This window comes from Cyprinus carpio, chromosome B11 (assembly GCF_018340385.1).
Source record: "Cyprinus carpio isolate SPL01 chromosome B11, ASM1834038v1, whole genome shotgun sequence".
In the NCBI taxonomy this organism is placed as follows: domain Eukaryota; kingdom Metazoa; phylum Chordata; class Actinopteri; order Cypriniformes; family Cyprinidae; genus Cyprinus; species Cyprinus carpio.
Window position 1 is genome coordinate 7,459,841 of NC_056607.1, and position 20,036 is coordinate 7,479,876.

Sequence of the window (20,036 nt, forward strand, 5' to 3'; positions counted from 1 at the left end):
GGTAGTTAACAGGTGAATTAAAGACCGTTCTGAAATGATCTTGGGTATTAAAATTTCCTATTTTAAGCAGCTTGCATGCCACTGAAGAACCATTTTGGGTTCCTCAAAGAATATTTCAGTGAAAAGTTCTTAAAAGAACATTTTAAAAACAAGATTTTACACTGTAAACAACATTTTGTCCAAATGAAAGCTTCTATTGATGTTAATGTTTCTTAATAGAACCATAAACTCCAATAAAGAACTTTTATTTTTCTTTTAACATTAATGTTAACAGCACAGTAATTTATGATGTCTCTTTTTAAAGGGCTTTAAACAAAGTATTTTGAGTATGTTAACTAAGTCAATTGTCTAAATAAAAATATATATATAAACATATTTGGTCCGCTTAAAAGAGAGATGACACTAACAAAAAAGGTACCATGGTACTTTAGTCATTTAGTAGCATGGACTGATACCATCACTGTACCATGCTATACTCCACAGCTTTTTGTCTGTAGAACACATTCAAGAAACGGTGAATAACTGTTTAAAATCCCAGCTAAAAATGGTCTCTTTGTCTGACTGATCTATCTTTATCGTTTTAATTATATCACCCAACAGCATCAAAAGTGATTTGCACAGCTCGTCTGAAAATAGAGTTTCGATATATCATTACCAAACCTAAAAGGATGTCAAAGATCCTTATAAAAAAAAAGACAATTGAAAAGCACGATTGAGCCAGAATTCAAAGTGCAGCTTTTGACATCATCAGAATCCCTGGAATTAGTCAGGGATGGCGGATAATAAAAAGCCTCCATGACACAGTGAGAAGGAGGTAGAGGCGTCTCCAACCTCATCTGCTAAGATTGCCTTTGAATCAGTATTAGCTCAACATTACAGCAAAATTCAATGCAGCCTTTTTTTTAATACCGTAACCAATGTCCTCAATATCAGCTGTACCTTGCAAACTACCCAAGACAGAGTGACAAAAACAGACAGGGCTTTTTGCAGTGCGGCATTAGCTCATAATGGCTCATTTTGAAAAGCATATTAGTTCCAGCATAATTACAATCAAGTCTTATGCTTGCTATTTTACAGGCATTCAATAGGACCAGCCTCAGAGCTGCAAATGACACCAGTTGAGTGTAACTGACAACACATCTTTCCCTCTTTTTTTTTTTTCCTTCGGCATCTTCCTAAACCCCCCACATTCCCACAGGACAAAAATAACAGCATCCCTGCTTAATTTTTGTTTACATGTTTATTTTGTACATGCCTTTGTGAGAGTCACTAGAGCAATTATACTTTTTGTCACTCATGGAGGAGGAGAGGGGAATCATAATGCCGAACAGCGCGTAATGAACGAGTTTTCGCCGTGCGATCTGATTTGATATCTCTGACATCCATCTGCCTCTCTTTGCTATCTCTTTGGCTCACGGCCTGAATATAAAACTCAGCGTGTTTCCTCAGGTCTGTTTAGGGATTGAACCTTTGATACTGTTGTGCCTACGGTGGGAGAGGGAGGTGGAGAATTTGGGGTGGGGTTGGGGGGTTACAGCAAGATCAAATAAATGACAGAAAAATTTGCATTGTTGAAGATGGAGCTGAATGTACTTTTCCGGTCCTGCCCCCACAGGGTTAAGCCATTCTGACGAAATGTTCAAACAAAAAAAGTCCATGAAAAGGCTAGGATTACCAATTACATATGCTTATATATACTTAACTATGATGCAATATTGCATGTTGACAAATAAAAAGAATATCTGAAGCAAGGTTGCTCAGTTATCATTGATTTCACCTAAAGTTTCCTCAGTAATATTAATAAAATCATGGCTAGTTAAGTACATGAAAAACATAGTTCTGTAAATTGAAAGTGAAAAGCAGTTCATTTAATTTAGCCTCAACAAAATGAATGAGAAATCTTCATATTGAGATCTCTGACCTTTGATTAGAGACCATGGCATGACATAGAAAATCTGAGCAAATGTTGAGATCTCTTCTGAAATGCCAATTACAAGAGACCTTTCTTCAAGAGAAACATCTGAAAAGCAGGAGATGTTGTCAAGAGTCTACATTTGTTGCTTTCCTACAGACAACACTGGAGAGAAGCAATGCTCATCAGATGCATTTACATGCACTTTCAGCCAGACTAAAGCAATAAAGTCTTTGAAAATGTCATGTAAATGCATTAATCTGACTCAAATCAGTGCAAGTCAGACCGGCGGACCTAGATCATGTGGATCAGCCTCACCCAGCCTATAAGCACCTGCACGCTTGCTTCAAATGTTTGACTACTCAAAAACTTTCAACATATTGCTCTATTGAATTACTGAGTCGAAATACTCCAAACCACACGTAACCAAATGCTAACATAATGTAATCCATTGCTCTGCACTTTTTCATGCAGTCACAAATACAAGCTAAAAGTATATATTCATGCAAAGCAACTAATGGAAGTCAATGATTCCACTTAGTTGAATGGTCTCTTGTGTCTCATTGCCATTGTCAAAAGCAGTCTCGCAGGATCATTCCCCTTTTGCTTCCCTTTTCACAACATTCTGGATAAAAATCACATCCTTTAGAAATGACGAGAGCGGCGGAGAGAAAGACGAGCCCAAAGAAAACAGACGAAAGGAAAAAAGAGCAAAAGGAGGGGAGGGTCTATAATCTTTGGCTCCCACAACAAACAATTAGACCTTTTTTCTTTTAAGAAAAGGTTGAAAAAAGCGGTTTAAGAGAGGGGCAGAAGAAGCAGCGAAGGCGTTGGTCTTTTATGGCTCTTGTCATGTGCGTGAAGGCACAGGGCGGCGATAGGAACACACGCCTAACATCCAACAACAGGCTGGGCCCCGGGCCTCTTTCGCTTTCAGCCTGCATAGACGCTGCACCTCAGGGGGCCATTAGAGCCTGAATAGGGCCCTGACAACCCTGCGTAGCTCAGTGGGGTATCGATAAATGCTGACATATTGACTCCCTATGCCCCAGCGCCAGGGGACAGGCGTGCCGAAATATGAGAGCGTGAAGGACTTGAATGGCCGTATTTTATACATAAACATTGATACAAATATACAATGGTATATTAATAAGTTTGATCAAAACAGAAACTGCAACCTCTTTTAAATTAATTTTTTTTATTGCAGTTCATATTATCTCAGAATAACAATTTCGGGGGAGTCCAATGATAATTTTTAATTCACTTTTGATTACATTTGATTAGTGCTTTAGAAATACCACAGAACATTAAAATTGTTTTAAATTTTATGTGACAATTGTTATTTGTTTGTTCTACAAATGTCCAAAAAGTGCATTTCTGCATTGTAAACAATGCTTTTTCAAATTCATGCATAAAACAAAAACTGTTGCAGTGTTTTGTTACTTGTCAATTCTTTGTAATTATTTCTGAAATTTACTAGCAATTGTTTACTGTGTAGGTTTAAATAAAAAGTCTCAGACTTTTTGAGCCTCTTAAAAATGGAGAATAAATGATTGCAAATGCCATCTTTTTTAGAGGTTAATGTTTTAAAAAAAAGTAAAATTAAAAGTGGAAACCATTTATCACTTGACACACATGCACCGTCCATGCAGGAATATTTTGAAAAGAACTGAATTCCTGTGACCATAGGGAGTGAGAGAAATGAGAAATGGAGGATGCCTCCCTGAGCCGGTTTCTTGAGGGTCACCCTACCTACCTCTGTTTCGAGGGAGTGGGGCTTAGTTTTCTACAACCTTCCTTTTTTGCCAAAATGGGATTTCGTTTCCTGGGGTTGGTTCCCTGCTAATTACGGTCACAGCTAAAGTAATGAAATTAAGAAGGACCACAAAGCAAAAAGGGAACCCAAGGGGTCCATGCCAATAGTGCAGAAGCCCCTTCAGGAGGCTTGAAAGGAAAAAGCAATGCAGGAAATCAAATACTAACTCTGAGCTCTGAGAAGCGCCTGTTTATTTTATCCAGAATGAAAAAGGATGGAGTTTAGGTAGGAGACGGAATGCACTCAAGGATTGAGATATGTGCCTGCAGGACGGCTCTGGAGTCAAGGCATATAATTCTTTCATCATAAAGTGGTTATAGTACAGACAAAACTCTGGAGGGGGACATTGCCATACTTTCTGGGCAGTATTCTGGAAAAACAATGCTAATTTCTAAACCAACTGTTGATTTATCCTTATCAATAAATGCTATATGTGGCTTATCAGAGGTCCAGAAGGTTCAAAACTGGCATGGGTGACCCACAGCTAGCTCTTTCAGTTGCGTTTAATTTAAAAATAAAGGTTCCAAAATGGTGTTTTCAAAAGAGTCATAAAAGAACAATTTTTACTTCACATGTTCAAAAATCTAAAGAAACTTTTGTGCATTTGAAAAGTTCCATGGGTGTTAAAGGTTGTTCATGGATCTATCAATGCCAATGAAGAACCTTTATAAAAGAGTTTATATACCCTAAAACTCTCCCTATTGCTTCTGAAATTCTACAAAAAAGGTAAAAAATAAAATGAGATAATTGTAAAAGAACTGAGTTTAAAATAACTGAATGAGAAATGTTCATATTGACAGAGTGGATACTACATGAAATTCCCCAGAGGTTCTTCAGGACATAAGGAGGTCTTTAATATTTCCTGTTTTCTGAGTTTACATCAGCTCACAGTCACAGCACCTAATGGTAAAGTCAGAGATCAGCACTCTATAGTGTATCTTCGGACCGTAAGGGTATTTCAAAATGAGAGTGTACATTCCCCTAGGGAGAGTCCGACAGGGGATGCCTTAAATAAACCCATTAGTTAAAATGGAAGGATTGGCTTTTTTTCCTTTGAAGTTATAAGGACTTCTCGCTTTCCACCGCTCGCAGTCTCTCTATGCTCACCGGCCAACGCCTGCATTTTTTTTACTTGCTGGACAGACGAAACACATTTCTGATTTGCAACACTCAGTGAACGAGTTTATTGTCTTTCGGTACAGCCTTAAAAATAAGCGGCCGTACACGAAAATAATGAAGAATCCATTTGCAAAGCAGGTCAAAAGCATAAAATGGGCGATGTTATGGCCGTAAGTAGCATGGGCTAATGGTGATTTTAAAGCAGTCGAGCATGGTGTGAATGGCTCTAATTCATCAGCTGGGCACACAGCTCTAAACTTAATTAGTGTTGCACATTATGTGGGGCATTTTCTCCATTGTAATAAAATTAGTGAGAATGCTTGCTGTACTTTCTAACACGCCTTGGTGTAACGGGGGATGACAATAATCCGGCAGTGTCCATGCCAGCTGACAAAAACTTTGACATCTATGGCAGGCGGGAAAAACGCAGGGGGGGAATTTAGACATTTTTTTTAGACATTTAGCTCTATTATGATCCTGTGTTTTCTTCTAACATGGGTTGTGAAGAAAACAGAAACTCTTTTAACACAGAATAACCCCCCCCCCCCATGTTATGTCTGTCACTGAACGTGGCATGCATTTCAAGTGAATCCCTTCTGATTTATCAGTCAAGAAATCATAACGTGCCAAATGTTTTCCTTAGCAGCGGTTAAATATAAATAGACCACAAATATAATAGACCACACAGATCTTAGGAGACACTGGATCCAATCAAAACAAAGCCAAACAAGCCAATCTTTAAATATGCTGCTTTGTTTATAAGAATAAAAATGATATGATGTTGACAGATGGAGGATGGGTGAAAAGATGTTTAGATGTTCTAGTTTTATCTTAGTCACGACAAAAAAAAAAAAAAAAAAAAGGTAGTTTACAAAAACAGTACTGTTCAGAGAAGAATTTTCAGTGATTGTAGGAAGTTAATTCATAAAATGCCAGACAGTGAAAAATCACACTGATATATCTGCGGCACATTTAACTGAAAACTGATGAATTGTATGCCACATATGTACCATTTATTTACATTCCTAATTCTACTCCTTATACAGTTTGAGTAAAATGGACCACATGTTCACCGATGATTCTCTATTTTAACAATGCAGCAAATTTGAAGAATTTAGCACATTGAAACTTGATGCAATGAGTGAAGTTATAAGGTCTATGCCAATAAGCGGTGACCTTTTTAAATGTTAATCTGAAACATAAAATTAAACAATTAAACAAGAAAAAAAAAAGCTAATTACAAAACAAAGAGAAAATGTCTCTTTTTCTCATCATGTGAAAACAAAGACTAAATGGGTTCATCTATTTCCCCTGTGTTGAAATAAATATTTAAAGCTTATCCTCATATGCAGCAAGAAGCATTTTTTCAAAGGCAGACAATTCAATCAAAATCCTCACTTTGGACGATGTGCTTCACATAAAATCCTGGAGGAAACAAGAGACACTTTTCCTTTCTATTTGTTTTCCGAGAGCTATCCTGAGTGTGTGACAAGAAAGGAGTCTAAAACTACCAATTAAAGCAAAATTGCCTTCGCTCTAGGAAAAACATTGAGTCAAAGCCCCATGGGAACTACTATAGAGCGCTGAGCACTCTTGTCCTTTCCATTGGCACGGTCAAGATCTACCAGACGAGCACAGATAGAAAGATAGATAAATGACTTTTGGAAACCTTGTTTTTCTTGTCAACACAAGCACTTACATGAGAATGCAACCCTGATGTCAACTCATTCCTTTACCAATATCTCCTCCTGCCTTTGAGTAAAACCTCTGTCAAATGAAAGGAAAGACTTGCTGACACCTATGATTACAGAATTTGTCCAATCTCAAAGTTTTCAAAATGACCTGTGCTGCAGAAAAAGGCTTTAGAGTAGGGTGAACACACAATAGAAAAGTAAAATATATAAGATCTCTTTAATAACTCTGTTTAGACTAGACAGCAATGAGATAAAGTGGAGATTGGTTAATGGAGACCTTTACTTGTATCTCCTCATTTTTCAGAATCTTCAGTATGAACTCATTTCTTAATGAGTCAATGATCTGAATTTCTATTCACAATAACTTTGTAGCTCTCCTACTGTATGTCAGCAATGGGCTTTGTGTATATTTTAAGGAAAACAAAGTTAACTAAGAAGGCTTCTGAGTTCAAACTATGAAAACAACAACAACAATTTATTCATTTTACATGTGTCATAAATACACATGTAACACGCAGAGTGCATTCAAAGAAAAAAAAAAGCCTCTTATTATTTGTGCCCAAATTGGATTGCCAATACCTATAATATCAAGAAAAACATCTCTAAGACGAATGAAAAAATAACAATACAAAATAAAAAATGGGTACTTGAGATCCATCATGGCTTAGCCTAGAAAACTAACACATTATTGATTTTTTTCTTGGGTTTCTTTCTCTCCACTGTTTGTTTAGAGAAGCTTCATCCCCACTAATAGCTGCCTCAAAGCATAATCCCCCTCCTCCCCTCCACAACCTCTTCATGCTCCTCTTTCATGGCATCTCATACAGTTAAAGTTAGCCGTCTCGCTGCAGTGAGGCTTCGAGAGCCAATTGTGTTGCTAATGTTGACACCTGCCAGAGAGGAGCCGAGCGAGAGCTGTTTGTGCTCGATGCAGCCTGATGCAGATCACATCGAAAAACTGGGATCTCTTTAGGGTGATTACAAGTACTTTATCCCACACTTTAACTTTACTGTTTTATACAGAAAAAAATAAGAAATGGCTGTTTTATATGGCTGTATCTATTATACTGCAGGCTTGCAAACGTAATATTAATAAATGCGACTAAAAAGTTATTTAACATCAATGTACAGCAAGGTACAGAAATCTGCTGGTTTCATTTAAACCTATGTATATATACACATACCATAACAAAGAACATTTAACTTTCTGCACTATTTAAAAGTCTTTAATCAAATAAGCAAATGAGTGACGGGACTTTGTATATATGGTCTGAAGATGCTCTTTGGAACATCTCAAATCATGCTGGAGAACATAATTATCAGGTTTTGTCATGATGTGCATATTAACATAGCACACACTAAGATATTATGCAATATAAACATAAAAAAATGTACAATTACATTAGAAAATCATGCAAAATGGATACATTTTCATTAGTTTTCTCAACTAGTGGACCTCATGTGTAACTTTCTTTGTAGTGTCATGTTCATTCACAGACATTTATGCACTATAACTACAAAATATAACAGTTGAAGAATTTGTATTTATTTGCTAATTTTTCTAAGAACATGGTCATCAGGTTTTGTCATATTAAATACTAAGAAAGTCTGCAATATAAACATGCATACAGTAACTGCAATGCAAACATATGCATAACAAAATGCATAATTGAAATAGATGCATTTCCACTAGCAGTGGAAATGCATATATTTTATATGCATTATATGCATTCTAATCCATAAAATAAATTTAAATCTTTTTTTGTTCATTCAAATCATACATCCATGATATTATAAAACTCTCCTAAATAAACTTAAAGGTAGCACAGCATGAATTCCCAAAGGGACAGAAGCAAAATCAGCTCTCGCTGGCTCTGAATGTGGCGTTTCCATCTTAGTGTGCTGGAGTGGGGATTCACCCCCAGTCCCTACAGATGTACATTAATGCAGACAACACACTGAGCCCGTCTCTTCCACAAGCCCTCTTCACTAAACAGACTGCTGTCCAGCCCCATCGTGTCAGTTTGAAGCCCCCATTCAAAAGTATTCATGCATCTGCCTTCGAGGCACAATGGCCGCTAGTTTATAGACTGTCTGCCCGCGAGCCCAAAGGCTTTAGTCCACATTGTTTTCATACCCTTAATAAACTTTTTGAAGGAGTTCATCAACTGGCCTGAATAGCCTGTGCATTGAATCTCGAGACAGAAAATAACAGAGTTCTTTTTTCTTCTGCTCTTTTCTTTCTTTTTTTTCCTTTTTAGAAGCAGTTTCTCTGACAATGGAGAAAGAAGGCTGCTAGACTTCAGAGGAGTCTTAGGCCCAACACAAGAAAAAAGGCAGCATTCAATTAAAAGAACAAAATGCTCCCCCCATAAAGGAGAAGGAGACAATTGATTTCTCCTCCATTCAAAAGTGAGACGATGATCCGAGCATCACTTCATATCTTATTCCAGAAGAGAAAAACACACATTCAAACGCACACAAAGTGTAAGAATGCAAACAGACAGTAAATATGTTCATATTGCACAAAGAGGAGATCATTACAAATCAACCTAGGATATTTGGATAGAGATCATTTCAAACGGCATTAGCCTATAAAAATATAAAAAAGGTCGCATAAACCATCACCTGCTGCAAGCATTCATGGCTCCGTGCACTTTAAAGATATTACGCTTGAGAAATCGGTATTTATTTGTTCATTTTTCTAAGTGCTTCTTGTGACACCCGTTAGACAGGCAGGACAAATTTCAACGAGGCAATAAATTTCAGTATTGGCTATAAGCCATTAATCCATTCTCATACCTTTAAAATGTGTGGAAAACTTAAAGGTCTTAAATGGATGTCTTTTCTAATGAATTTCATCCCCAATTAGAACGGATCGCCACAGTCCAAGCTGCGTCTCGCCTCTTCGCCTGTGGGGTCCGGAACAACTCCAAAAAAAAAATCACAAACTTGCAAAATTAACAGGGCGCACACCCATGAAATGCAATGCGCAAAAAAAACGCTTTTCGTCCTCCGATTGTATTTATTAATAATAATAATATTTTTGTAAAACATTAATATAATGTTCATATAGGTCTACATAGGCTAAACTTACTAGATTTGAATATCTACATGTATATACAAAAACAACGAATAATAATAATAATAATAATAAAGAAGAGTAAAAAAAAAAAAAAAAAAACTCAAATACATAATCGTTTGTGTCTGTGAAGTTCAACGCGTTCGTTTATGTCTCTGAAAGCCCGGTAAAGTGTATAAAAAAAAAAAAAAAAACTTTCCAAGATGTTACCAATGACCGGTAATAATAATAATAATAATAATAATAATAATAATAATAATAATAATAATAATAATAATAATAAATTGCATTAGTTACAATTATAATTACTGTTTTTTCTTTTCGTTTGGTTAACAATTCATATTTGTATTTGTGTTGCTGCTGCTTCATTTAAACGTAGCCTATAGCGATTAGGCAATTCAATAGGCTACTAGTAATTATTTTCATCTTTGATCAGGGCGATCTGAGTTTCGGATGTAGAATTTTATGAATTCAGCGTATCACTTGTTGCTGAGATGACTTTCTCAGAGGTGAAGCTGTGCTCACTGAAGCGCAATGACCTGCCCGAGTGTGAGAGGGGTTACCGGTCACTGCCATTTACCGCATCCCGGGATCCTCTATTGTTCCTTAAAACCCACTTGAACGGATCTCTAAAACAACGACCACCGCGACTGAAACGCTCCATTAGTTAAATCCACATGCCCGCGATGAAAAAGAGTGCGTAAGGATTGAAGACAAATGCGTAAAGTACAACGGAAGAGATAGCAAAATATACAAAATATTAATGAACAATTACTGCGACCTTTTATATTCTCGAAAGCATAAATATAAATAGCTATATTAAATGTCTGGATGATAATCCTAAAAATAACCTGCCTTTCAGCGATGTGCTAATACGGTTCATAAATGATAATCCAGCAGACATGTCTTCTTACAAAATATTTGGCATAAACACCTCGGTTCCTCTGACATTAAGAATTTTTACACAGCACTTAAGAATGTTGCACTGATTCTGGAACACAAAACTAATGTGTGTTTTTAAGCACAATCCGTCTGTAGTCATTTTCATGTGTTAGGCTATTGACTACAAATCAGATGCAATATATATTTATATTTTGATATTTAATATATATATATTAATAGTTCACGTGTTTAAAATACAGTGAAATTGCGCGCTGTGTTTTGGATGCATTTTCAGACGCCCTCCCCAAACACACACACACACACACACACACACACACACACACACACACACACACACACACACACACACACACACAGAGAGAGAGAGAGAGAGAGAGAGAGAGAGAGAGATAGAGAGAGAGAGAGAGAGAGAGAGCGAGAGAGAGAGAGAGAAAGAGAGAGAGTTTAATGAGGCCTGTATCACAGCTTGTGTGTGTCAAGTGTGACCCGCCCTCACAAATCAAATGGCTAAAACGGAAATGACAATGTACATGTCAGAATCAATTGTGTATTTAAGTCCCCATTACAAACATTTACCAGATACGAACGCACCAAATACAATATCCATTGCTCGCATGGAGAGGGAATTACGCACAATGAACCGAGCACACATCAGCGCAGATACATTATGTGTAATTCATGTATAACATTTTGGTTCCAAAGCCCTTGAAAAGTTGAAAAATGAAATCCTCTCTGGTTATTAGCTTGAGCAGATGATAAAACAGCGTTTATGTGCGTAAAAGTCTTGTGCGCACTCGGTTAACAGCTGGGGAGCGAAAACCGCACTATTACAAGAATTCTCTCCGATATATGAGAATGATATTCTGTAACATCTGTGCAGAGATTTACACTGTCCCACATGGCAAACCGCATTTAATGAACAGTCAAGCAGTAAAATGAAGTTGCTTTGTACTGCAGTCGTCTCAAGTGTTTTTGATAAGCAAAAGACATCCACGGATCAAAGATCATAAGCTTCTCAATTTCCCTTAACTGCCTGAGCCCTCATTCACATCATCCTTACCCGTTTTGGCTACTTTTTAAACATCTCTGAAACACATCAAAGTTCACATCTTGACAAATTCAGGCCCTGTCTCGAGCTCACAGGTCATCCGCGGTCTAAAAACGACATTGTAAACTAGTCTATAATCCCCGTATGGAGACCAATTAAGCATTACAGCGGAGTCAATAAAAGCCACATTAAAATACCAGCCAAAATGTTAGCATTTTTATCATTGCTATATTGGCTGGATCACGAATATTGTTCACTTCGTCACCTAGCATTAAATTTAAAGTCGTGCCATGGGGGCTTTTAACAGTTACTATCAAGCTACCAAAGCTTTAAGACAATGGTTTTACACAAAATAAAAATAGGCTATACATAATCATATTATTATTTTACAGGGTGAAAATTATTATTGCTATTATTATAGTAAGTAATTATGTAAAGAAAGAAAGAAAGAAAGCTCTGGAATACATAAAATTAAAGTAAGTTGTTCTGGAATTGTCAGCATTGGTTAATGTCAGCATCGCCAGTGCTTGAATGCAAATCATGGTCAATTGCATCTAGTTTGGTAAATTTGATTGGTTCCAGGAATTAGAACTGCATGCCTCTATCTGGATTTTAAGCAACTAGCACTGCAATGGCCGCATGCTTTTATAATCACCAAGTTCAGTGTAATATTATTATGAGCTTATATCTGTTCAATTTATTATCCCTGACATCAAAAATGGTTAATACCGGAAGAAAATAATAATAATATTAATAATAATAATAATTATTTTAATATTTTATTTATGAGGCCATTTTTATTTTTATATATTTATATATATATATATATATATATATATATATATATATATATATATATATATAGTTGTTGTTACTGTAGTGTTGATTTATGGATTAAACCCTGGACTCTATACACTAAAGAAAATCCCTCGCCAGTCAAATTCTCGAGTTGCGTTGAGACAGGGTGACGGGAGAGAAGAGGTTAATCCGTGTTTAATGCAGTGATGATCCACACTCTGATGGCTATGTTATCTCTGCCCAACATTTGGGTCTCCCACAATTTCAGCCCAGCCAAAATAGCTGCAAGAAAGTGCAGATGGAGTCACTCTCGACGCCTGAGGAGAAAAAATATTAATAGCTAAATAACTTCCCCTTACTTTCACTTAATCTTCCTCTCTCTGTGTGTGTATGTCCCTGTAACATATTCTATTCCAGATGGATTTGTTTAAAATGTCTCCCTGTGCTTCTCTTTCAGCACGGTTTTAGGTCCGAAAGTATCTGCTTTATTTTCATATAAATGTGAAGCTGGTGCGCGTCCAGGGCGCCAACCAACACTATAAGAAACTGCTATTCCAGAATATTCTTTGCGCTTTATCACAGGAGAAATGTTGCATTATGAAAGTGTGATTTTTTTGTTCTCTTCTAAATATCACTGAGTTCCTGTGTACAGTAAAACCGAGTCTGCGCATCGCTCACATCCGTCTCGCCTACAGGTTTTTATCACTATTATCCCATAACAACACTCTTAAACCCCTGACTGAAGTCTGTTTGATTAGTCTGAAAAGCTCAGGTAATCCACAGATCTGCTGAAGTGTCCAGTGCCACTCTCACAACGCGTGGACGCATGGTCGCGTTTAACTGATGCTCTTCCAGACAAAAAGAGCACCAGGTGAGCTGTCAGACGCAGGGCTGGAACCCATTAAAGGCTAATTAAGTTTGGCAGGTTTGTGCTAACTCTGCTGTCGCTCATCATATTTTAGTTATTTATTTATTTATGTTATTTTTTTCCGTAATGAGTATGGCAGGTGCACAAGATTATTATTATTGTAATGGCCATAAACCAAATGTGGAAGTCACATTTAAGGCTATTAAGGTTAGGTACACGGAGATCTACTCAGGGTGTAGGGAGCACAGACAGCGTTTCTGTCGTTTGTTTCCAAAACGTTTAACACTGTGTTATGTATAATAAATAAATAAATCTCCCAGATTCTAACTGCGTAAAAACACATGCCACGCAAATACATAAATAAATAAATAAATTTTGTTTGCCAAAACAAGTCAACATAAATATAAGGTCTGACCTTATTTATGTATTTATTTATTTATTTTGTATAAAAAAACATGCATTTTGTTTACCCCCAAAAGTTTACAAAATATGAATAAATGCGGCTAAAAATAAAATGTAATATTATATTTATTTAATAAATTACATATATATATATATATATATATATATATATATATATATATATATATATTTGGTATATGGAGCCTATGATATAACATAATATTAAAACAATAATGCCAAAACAAGTCAACAAAAATCTGAGGTATGACTTCATAATAACTAAATATGCTTAAGCAATTTAACATCTGATCAAGACATTAAATAAATAAATAAATAAATAATATTTTAATAAATAAATAGCCTACGTTTTGTATGCCAAAACAAGTCAAGTAGTCAACTAGATAGTAATCAGTTTAACACCTTATAAAGACATGCAATAAAAAAACGGATGTGTTTAGCATACCCAAAATAAATAAATATCATGTAACATAACTCCAAATCTCATGAATTTACGCCCTGGGCGAGTCACTGTGAGCCGTTTAGAGATGAAAGTGAAAAGAAATAAAGGGGCTCAGTTTAATCAGGGCTTAAAAGACCTTCTACATTACGTTTGTGCGCGAAACCCCGGCGCGAGAGCTGCTGGAGGATCAGTGTGTTTCTTACCGGTGCCTCCGAGCTATTACACTCCTCAGCAACATAGACGCCCATTCAACACACAGCAGCTCTAATAAGTCTTAACATTATTAAATGTTATCCGGATGGTAAACTTAAAGAATCCCTTCAAAGAATTTAACAGTGGGTTCAATATTGTGCAGAAGACGAGACACTGTAAATTACAGATTTATGGAATAATTAACCTAGAGATGACGCACTCACAACATTCCCGACAAATTAACAACCACAACCTGTGGACAGCAACAGAGAGATTGTTTTTCATGCATTTGTTTAATAACGAATATCAGTTTTGGCCTGTGTATAAATGCATATAAAAGTAATTTTGATGGATGTCATCTGAGCGTATAACTTTGGCATTATTTACAATAGGAAAAAAAAAATAGGCTACTATAGATATTTGTATTTAATCATACTGATTGATTTATACATCACAAAATATCACTATCATTTTATACAAATTCTATTAATGAAACTCAATCTAAATAAGTACAAATGTAAAAGGTTTACTTTGTCTCAAACCATATGCGCAGTTACGCGCAACTAAACCCGCACAAAAGACGCCGTTTTGCACCATGAAATGTTGAGCTTACAATTGTAAACGCTCCTTCATATTACAAAACTATCTACCAGCAGGGAGCACTGAATTATTTATCTGCCTTTCTTTTTTTTTACCACCCTTTGTACAAAGTTTTCCCCTCTTTTCTGGGATCTTTGAATGGGGGTCACCGAACCAGTTACTCCTTTTGCTGCCCGGCTCCAGAGCCGTTCTCTTTTGTATTTCAGTCTAAAGGTTACAAAGGCTTAAAACGAGATTGTTCATAACAACGTTTAGAAAAAGGCAAAAAGGTATTGTGACCCGCTATAAATCTAAAATAAAATAAAAATTACATATCGTTTAATTAAAATAATATAATATGACCGTTTCAAATTATAATAATGTATTGTGAATTATAATAGTAGGCTAAAATGTATAATTACAGACTTTTAAATAGAATAGACCTAAATAAATGTATTTATATTTATAATAATAAATAATAATAAAAAATTAATAATGAATGCATTTTCAGTATGAAGCCTAGCCAATTACTATTGTTATGCAATTCAATTCAAATATTTCCAAATGATCATTTTCAGTTCACAATATAATAAAGATCATATAATAATATTAATTATAATAATAATTCGTAATAAATGTTGCCAAAACAAGTCACCTCCATGGGGTCCACATGTCTCGTGTAATGTAGTTGCTTAAACTGACATGGATTCTCAAATGGGTCAAACTGTCAGATGTCGTTTAGGGGGTCGTTAAAACGCGATGGAAATGGAATGTGCCACACAAATTAATTTACCCGGCTAAATACCTGACGTCAGGGCTCACATAAATAATTGAGTAAGTACTGAACAGCTAGCAGCATGAATAATGAGAGCTTTTTGTGCCATTTCTTATCCAAGGGGGCGCACAGATTCCCCCTGGCGAGAACGAAGGACTGCAGCATCTGTCCCTTTCAAATAACTGCCTAATGAAATATCAATTGCAACAACAGCAGCAATTACAGCACCAGTCCATCACAATCTGCCAGTACAACTGATCAACACCTCAAAAACATCTTCCGTGGGAGTTCGAGTTATAATGCACAACTTTTACGCACCCCGTTTCCTCGCATCTATTCGCAGACAATGAGAAATGTAACGGCCTCTGACCTTTATCCCCGAGAATCCCATCGATGCTGTGCTTGGTTTTCTTTTCTCCGTCTTCATCTTTTTTATCACACTCTTCATCGTCATCTTTCTTGCCAAAACGAGCTCTCAAAACCCGACTAATGGAGCTAACTATAAAGAGAGATAATAATCACTGTAACGCCAAATATAACAATCATAACAATGCACACTAAAAATGTGATTTCATTTATAGAATTCAAATGTAAAACTCCAAAATTAATTATAAACGAATATACGGATTTTTTTTTATTATTATTATTATTATTATAATTATTATTATTAATATTATTGTCATTATCATTAAGTAGATGCTATGAAGCGCGTAACGTCCTCTTTAAGAATGAAATGGTGCTTACCGGAAGAGGCCTCACCTGAAGGAACCGTGCCCCTGTCACACACCCCGTCCTTCAGCAACTTATCCCGGATTTCCCAGCTGAACATCCCTGGATTCTCGCGTTTGTATTCCTCAATTCTCTTCTCAACGTCGGGCGTTGCAACTTGCTATAGCGTAGAACCAAAAATGTGGATGGAAAAAAAAGCACAAAAAAATGCCATTCTGTTTACTATCAATTCCAGATTTATTTATAATTAAAATATGTTTAATAATTGATCATAATTATTTATTAAGCGTTCACTCACCCTCGGTTTACTTCCACCTATCGCTCCCGGACGAATGGAACCGGTCTCCTGGTAGCGACAGAGGATTTTGGACACGCAGCCGTGTGAGACCCGCAGCTGTCTGGAGATCACACAGGGTCGGATGCCGTGATGGGCCATTTCCACTATTTTGTGTCGAATATGATTTGGCAGTGGCCTTCCGTTAATGAAAACTCCCCCGAGCTGGTTCACACGACCTTGACCCAGAGGCGTTGAGACTGAGCAAAAACATCCAGGCCCAAAAAGAAAGTTTGAACAAAGGAAACAACATATCAGATAAGATTGTGACACTTTATAACATCCATTTCAACTATGCGATTATATATGGAATTACGCGTTGAATTTATGTAGCCTATACAAAAATTATACATAATGTAAAGTGCATTTTACTTATGAGTAATTTAATGTCATTGAGTTTTGAGGGGGAAATACTGCAAGCGAGTCCTCCAGGCTTTGTGCAGGATTTATCACAAAAACATCTACATGCTGTCATTCTGATTAATCACATCAGATAATATTATTTATCACGTGATATGTAGAGAAGATTTTGAAACGATTCATGCCGAAGGTTTTCTGTTTATTGGAAGATACGAATAATGATTAAACAAAGCCTGGAGGAGAATTAATCCAAAAAAATATATTTCTTACTCATTTTTTTTCTTTAAATGATAGTTTTGTTCTGTGATTTTATTTTATCTGTTTTGTGAGAGGATGTAACACTTGAGGACCCTAATTGCCATTCAAGAGGCACTAAAGACGTGCCACTTTAAACCTCGATTATTCCCAGTCATGCAACACAAATATTAGTGCGATGCTTTGAGCCAGCTGTCAGCTGTGCGTTTTATTTCCCTTCACTGCTGCGAGATACTTCAGCAAATCCCACAGATTGCAGGATTCGTGGGTTTGGTAGGGTTTCGTCAAAATGCTCTTAAGCACGAATTCGCTCGATCCAGGAAAGAGTTTCCCATTTAATGCGCAAGCGGCGCAAGCAAATAACACATTCAGAACATTTTACTCAGAACTCTGCAAGATGACAGGATTGTGAAAGAAGGTTCAGTGTCAATTATTTAAAATAACTGATTTCATAAGTATAATCTCTGCTATTTTTAAAAGTTTATAAATTAGCCTACTTCTTAAATTCCATTCAGGCCGATAATTTCGTTCTGTAAAGCGTGAAAGTGTGTTTGACATACCTTATCCAAAATGATTTTTTGAAAAAAGTATTTTAAAATGACAGTTACAAATATGTAATCAAATTATGTTTTTATTTAAGAATTAGAATAACAAGAAGAAATGTTTCCGTACCTTCTAACGGGAATCCGGTTCGTGGGTAGTTCTGGCCTGGTGCTGGCCGCATCATTCGAGGAACTGTTCCTGGTAAAGTAGCCATTCCAGCTACCCCCAAACAATTTAATCTCTCACTAATAAATTAAAGAAACCAATCACACAGAAAGCTCCAGAGTTGTTTGCGCCGTGAAAACTGTAACAGGTCCAAAAAAAAATGTAAAAAGAAATCCAAACACACACCAGTGGACAATGCCGAATTTGCAGAAGAAAAAAAGTTCTTACAGTGGATACAAAAAACCAATAGCAGGATTAGCAGAGGGAAGCATGAAATGTGCACTGAAGCAACTGTGAGTAAATATTAGTGAGAGGTTCTGCTAGTTTTGATTACAGCTTCTGTTTGCTGTCTGAGAGGAGTTTAAGTGGCCAACTTTGGCGCACATAGTGGGAGGAGGAAGCGCGCGTAACGATAGGCTCTCCAGCACTCTTTTATTCATCATGGAGAGAAAGGGTAATGCCCAAGACCTGCCGTCCAATCCGGGGGAACTTTGCAGAAAACACACACACATACACCACCCTCCCACTTTCTCTCTAAGTCAACACAGGAAATGTTACAAAGAGTTTTCATTCATCTGTCATTTAAACTGAAACGTCAGTTTAATGCATTTCTCTCTCAAACATAATATAATATAATATAATATAATATAATATAATATAATATAATATAATATAATATAATATAATATAATATGCATTATTGTTGTTGTTATGAATTCAAAATAAATAACATTTATTTATATGCCAATTCAGCAGGAAATCTGTGACCCTAAAAATGTTCTGCCAAAATAGGTTTGTAGTCATTTGTAAAAGAATTGTAATCCTGTATTTCAACTTGACCTTGTACATTTTTCATAGTTTAATATATTTTGTAGATTCATGGTGTGGCAATCCTTCATTAATTAAGTGATTTTTTTGTGTATAAATTGAGATACACGACATGCTCATCAAATTACTGTGCTGTGTCATTAAAAACTATCAAGGATGCTATTTTTGTATGTAGAAAGTACAGGAACAAGAGTGTATCCAAAACAGCACACCTACCTGAGATTGAGGTCAAAGAGGGTCATGATGATCATAAAAAAAGTAAAGAAAATAAATTTAAAGAAAAGAAAAAAAGGCTGAAACACTGATATATTCAGAGTGGAAATTAATCAAGACAACGTGACAGGGTTTAATAAAAAATGCATAGTATCATTAATAATAATAATAATAATAATAATAATAATAATAATAATAATAATGGGTAAGAAATAACGGTTTTTGAATGGTCCTTTTTTTTTTTTTTTTTTTTTTTTTTTTAGAAATTTAGACTCAACAATGAACCCTCTTCCTAGAAAGAGTAACTTTTACCTGTAAAGTGTTCTCGAGTTGACTGTATAATTCTATAGAGATTTAATGTTTCAGACGGTACAGATCAGTGTTTTAGTTTCTATGTAGCCTACTCTAAAACACCGGGACAGATGCTTTTAGATTATTTTTTTCTAAATAGCACGAGAGTAACGGTCTTTATGGTTCGAAAACCCTTGTGATTCTAATTAAAACCTCATTTTAAGAGTGTAAGTGGCTTCACCTTTGTTTTTGTTTTTTTCGTGAAAAACCGCAGATATAACAGCACATATGATCAAAATCCTCCAGATTCTTTAGGCTGAATGGCTGTGCGTGTGTTCAGCTCTGTGGGACCGCCGTGCGCTGAGATTGTGTGGAAATTGCCGTGGCGAACACTCCTGGTGGAAAGCAATTTCACAAATAATTTTTACAACAATTAGGGAGTGTGGCGGGGTGAAATGGCGATTTCACATGCAGATGCGCCGTATAGAGAAGGACCTGGTGCCTCAGTGTCCGGGTCTGGTGAGCTGCGCGCAGGTCAGAGACGCGCTGCTGATTAGGTGCAGCACACTAATAACAATCAGTAACAATAAAACAATCATTTAGTATCTAGTCAAAGAAAAATAAACTTTTTTTTTATAGATTACTGTACTACTTACTGCACTTCTCTCTT

The 20,036-nt window shown here is 36.2% G+C and overlaps 1 protein-coding gene across 2 annotated transcripts in view; it reads right to left on the reverse strand.

Moving 5' to 3' along the window:
- Positions 1 to 18,445, reverse strand: part of LOC109099010 (paired box protein Pax-7) — a 54,581-nt gene extending 36,136 nt beyond the window's left edge. Inside the window, exons 1-4 of one of the 2 annotated variants that reach the window (XM_042733710.1) lie at positions 17,999 to 18,445; positions 16,676 to 16,911; positions 16,408 to 16,537; positions 16,019 to 16,147 (exon numbers count right to left, since the gene is read on the reverse strand). In XM_042733710.1, coding sequence (XP_042589644.1) covers positions 16,019 to 16,147; positions 16,408 to 16,537; positions 16,676 to 16,911; positions 17,999 to 18,083 — 580 coding nt within the window. In that variant the 5' untranslated portion in view covers positions 18,084 to 18,445. Of the gene's footprint in view, positions 1 to 16,018; positions 16,148 to 16,392; positions 16,538 to 16,675; positions 16,912 to 17,998 lie in introns of both variants that reach the window. The other variant, XM_042733709.1, reaches the window with a different exon arrangement.
- Between the last annotated feature and the right edge of the window lie 1,591 nt (positions 18,446 to 20,036).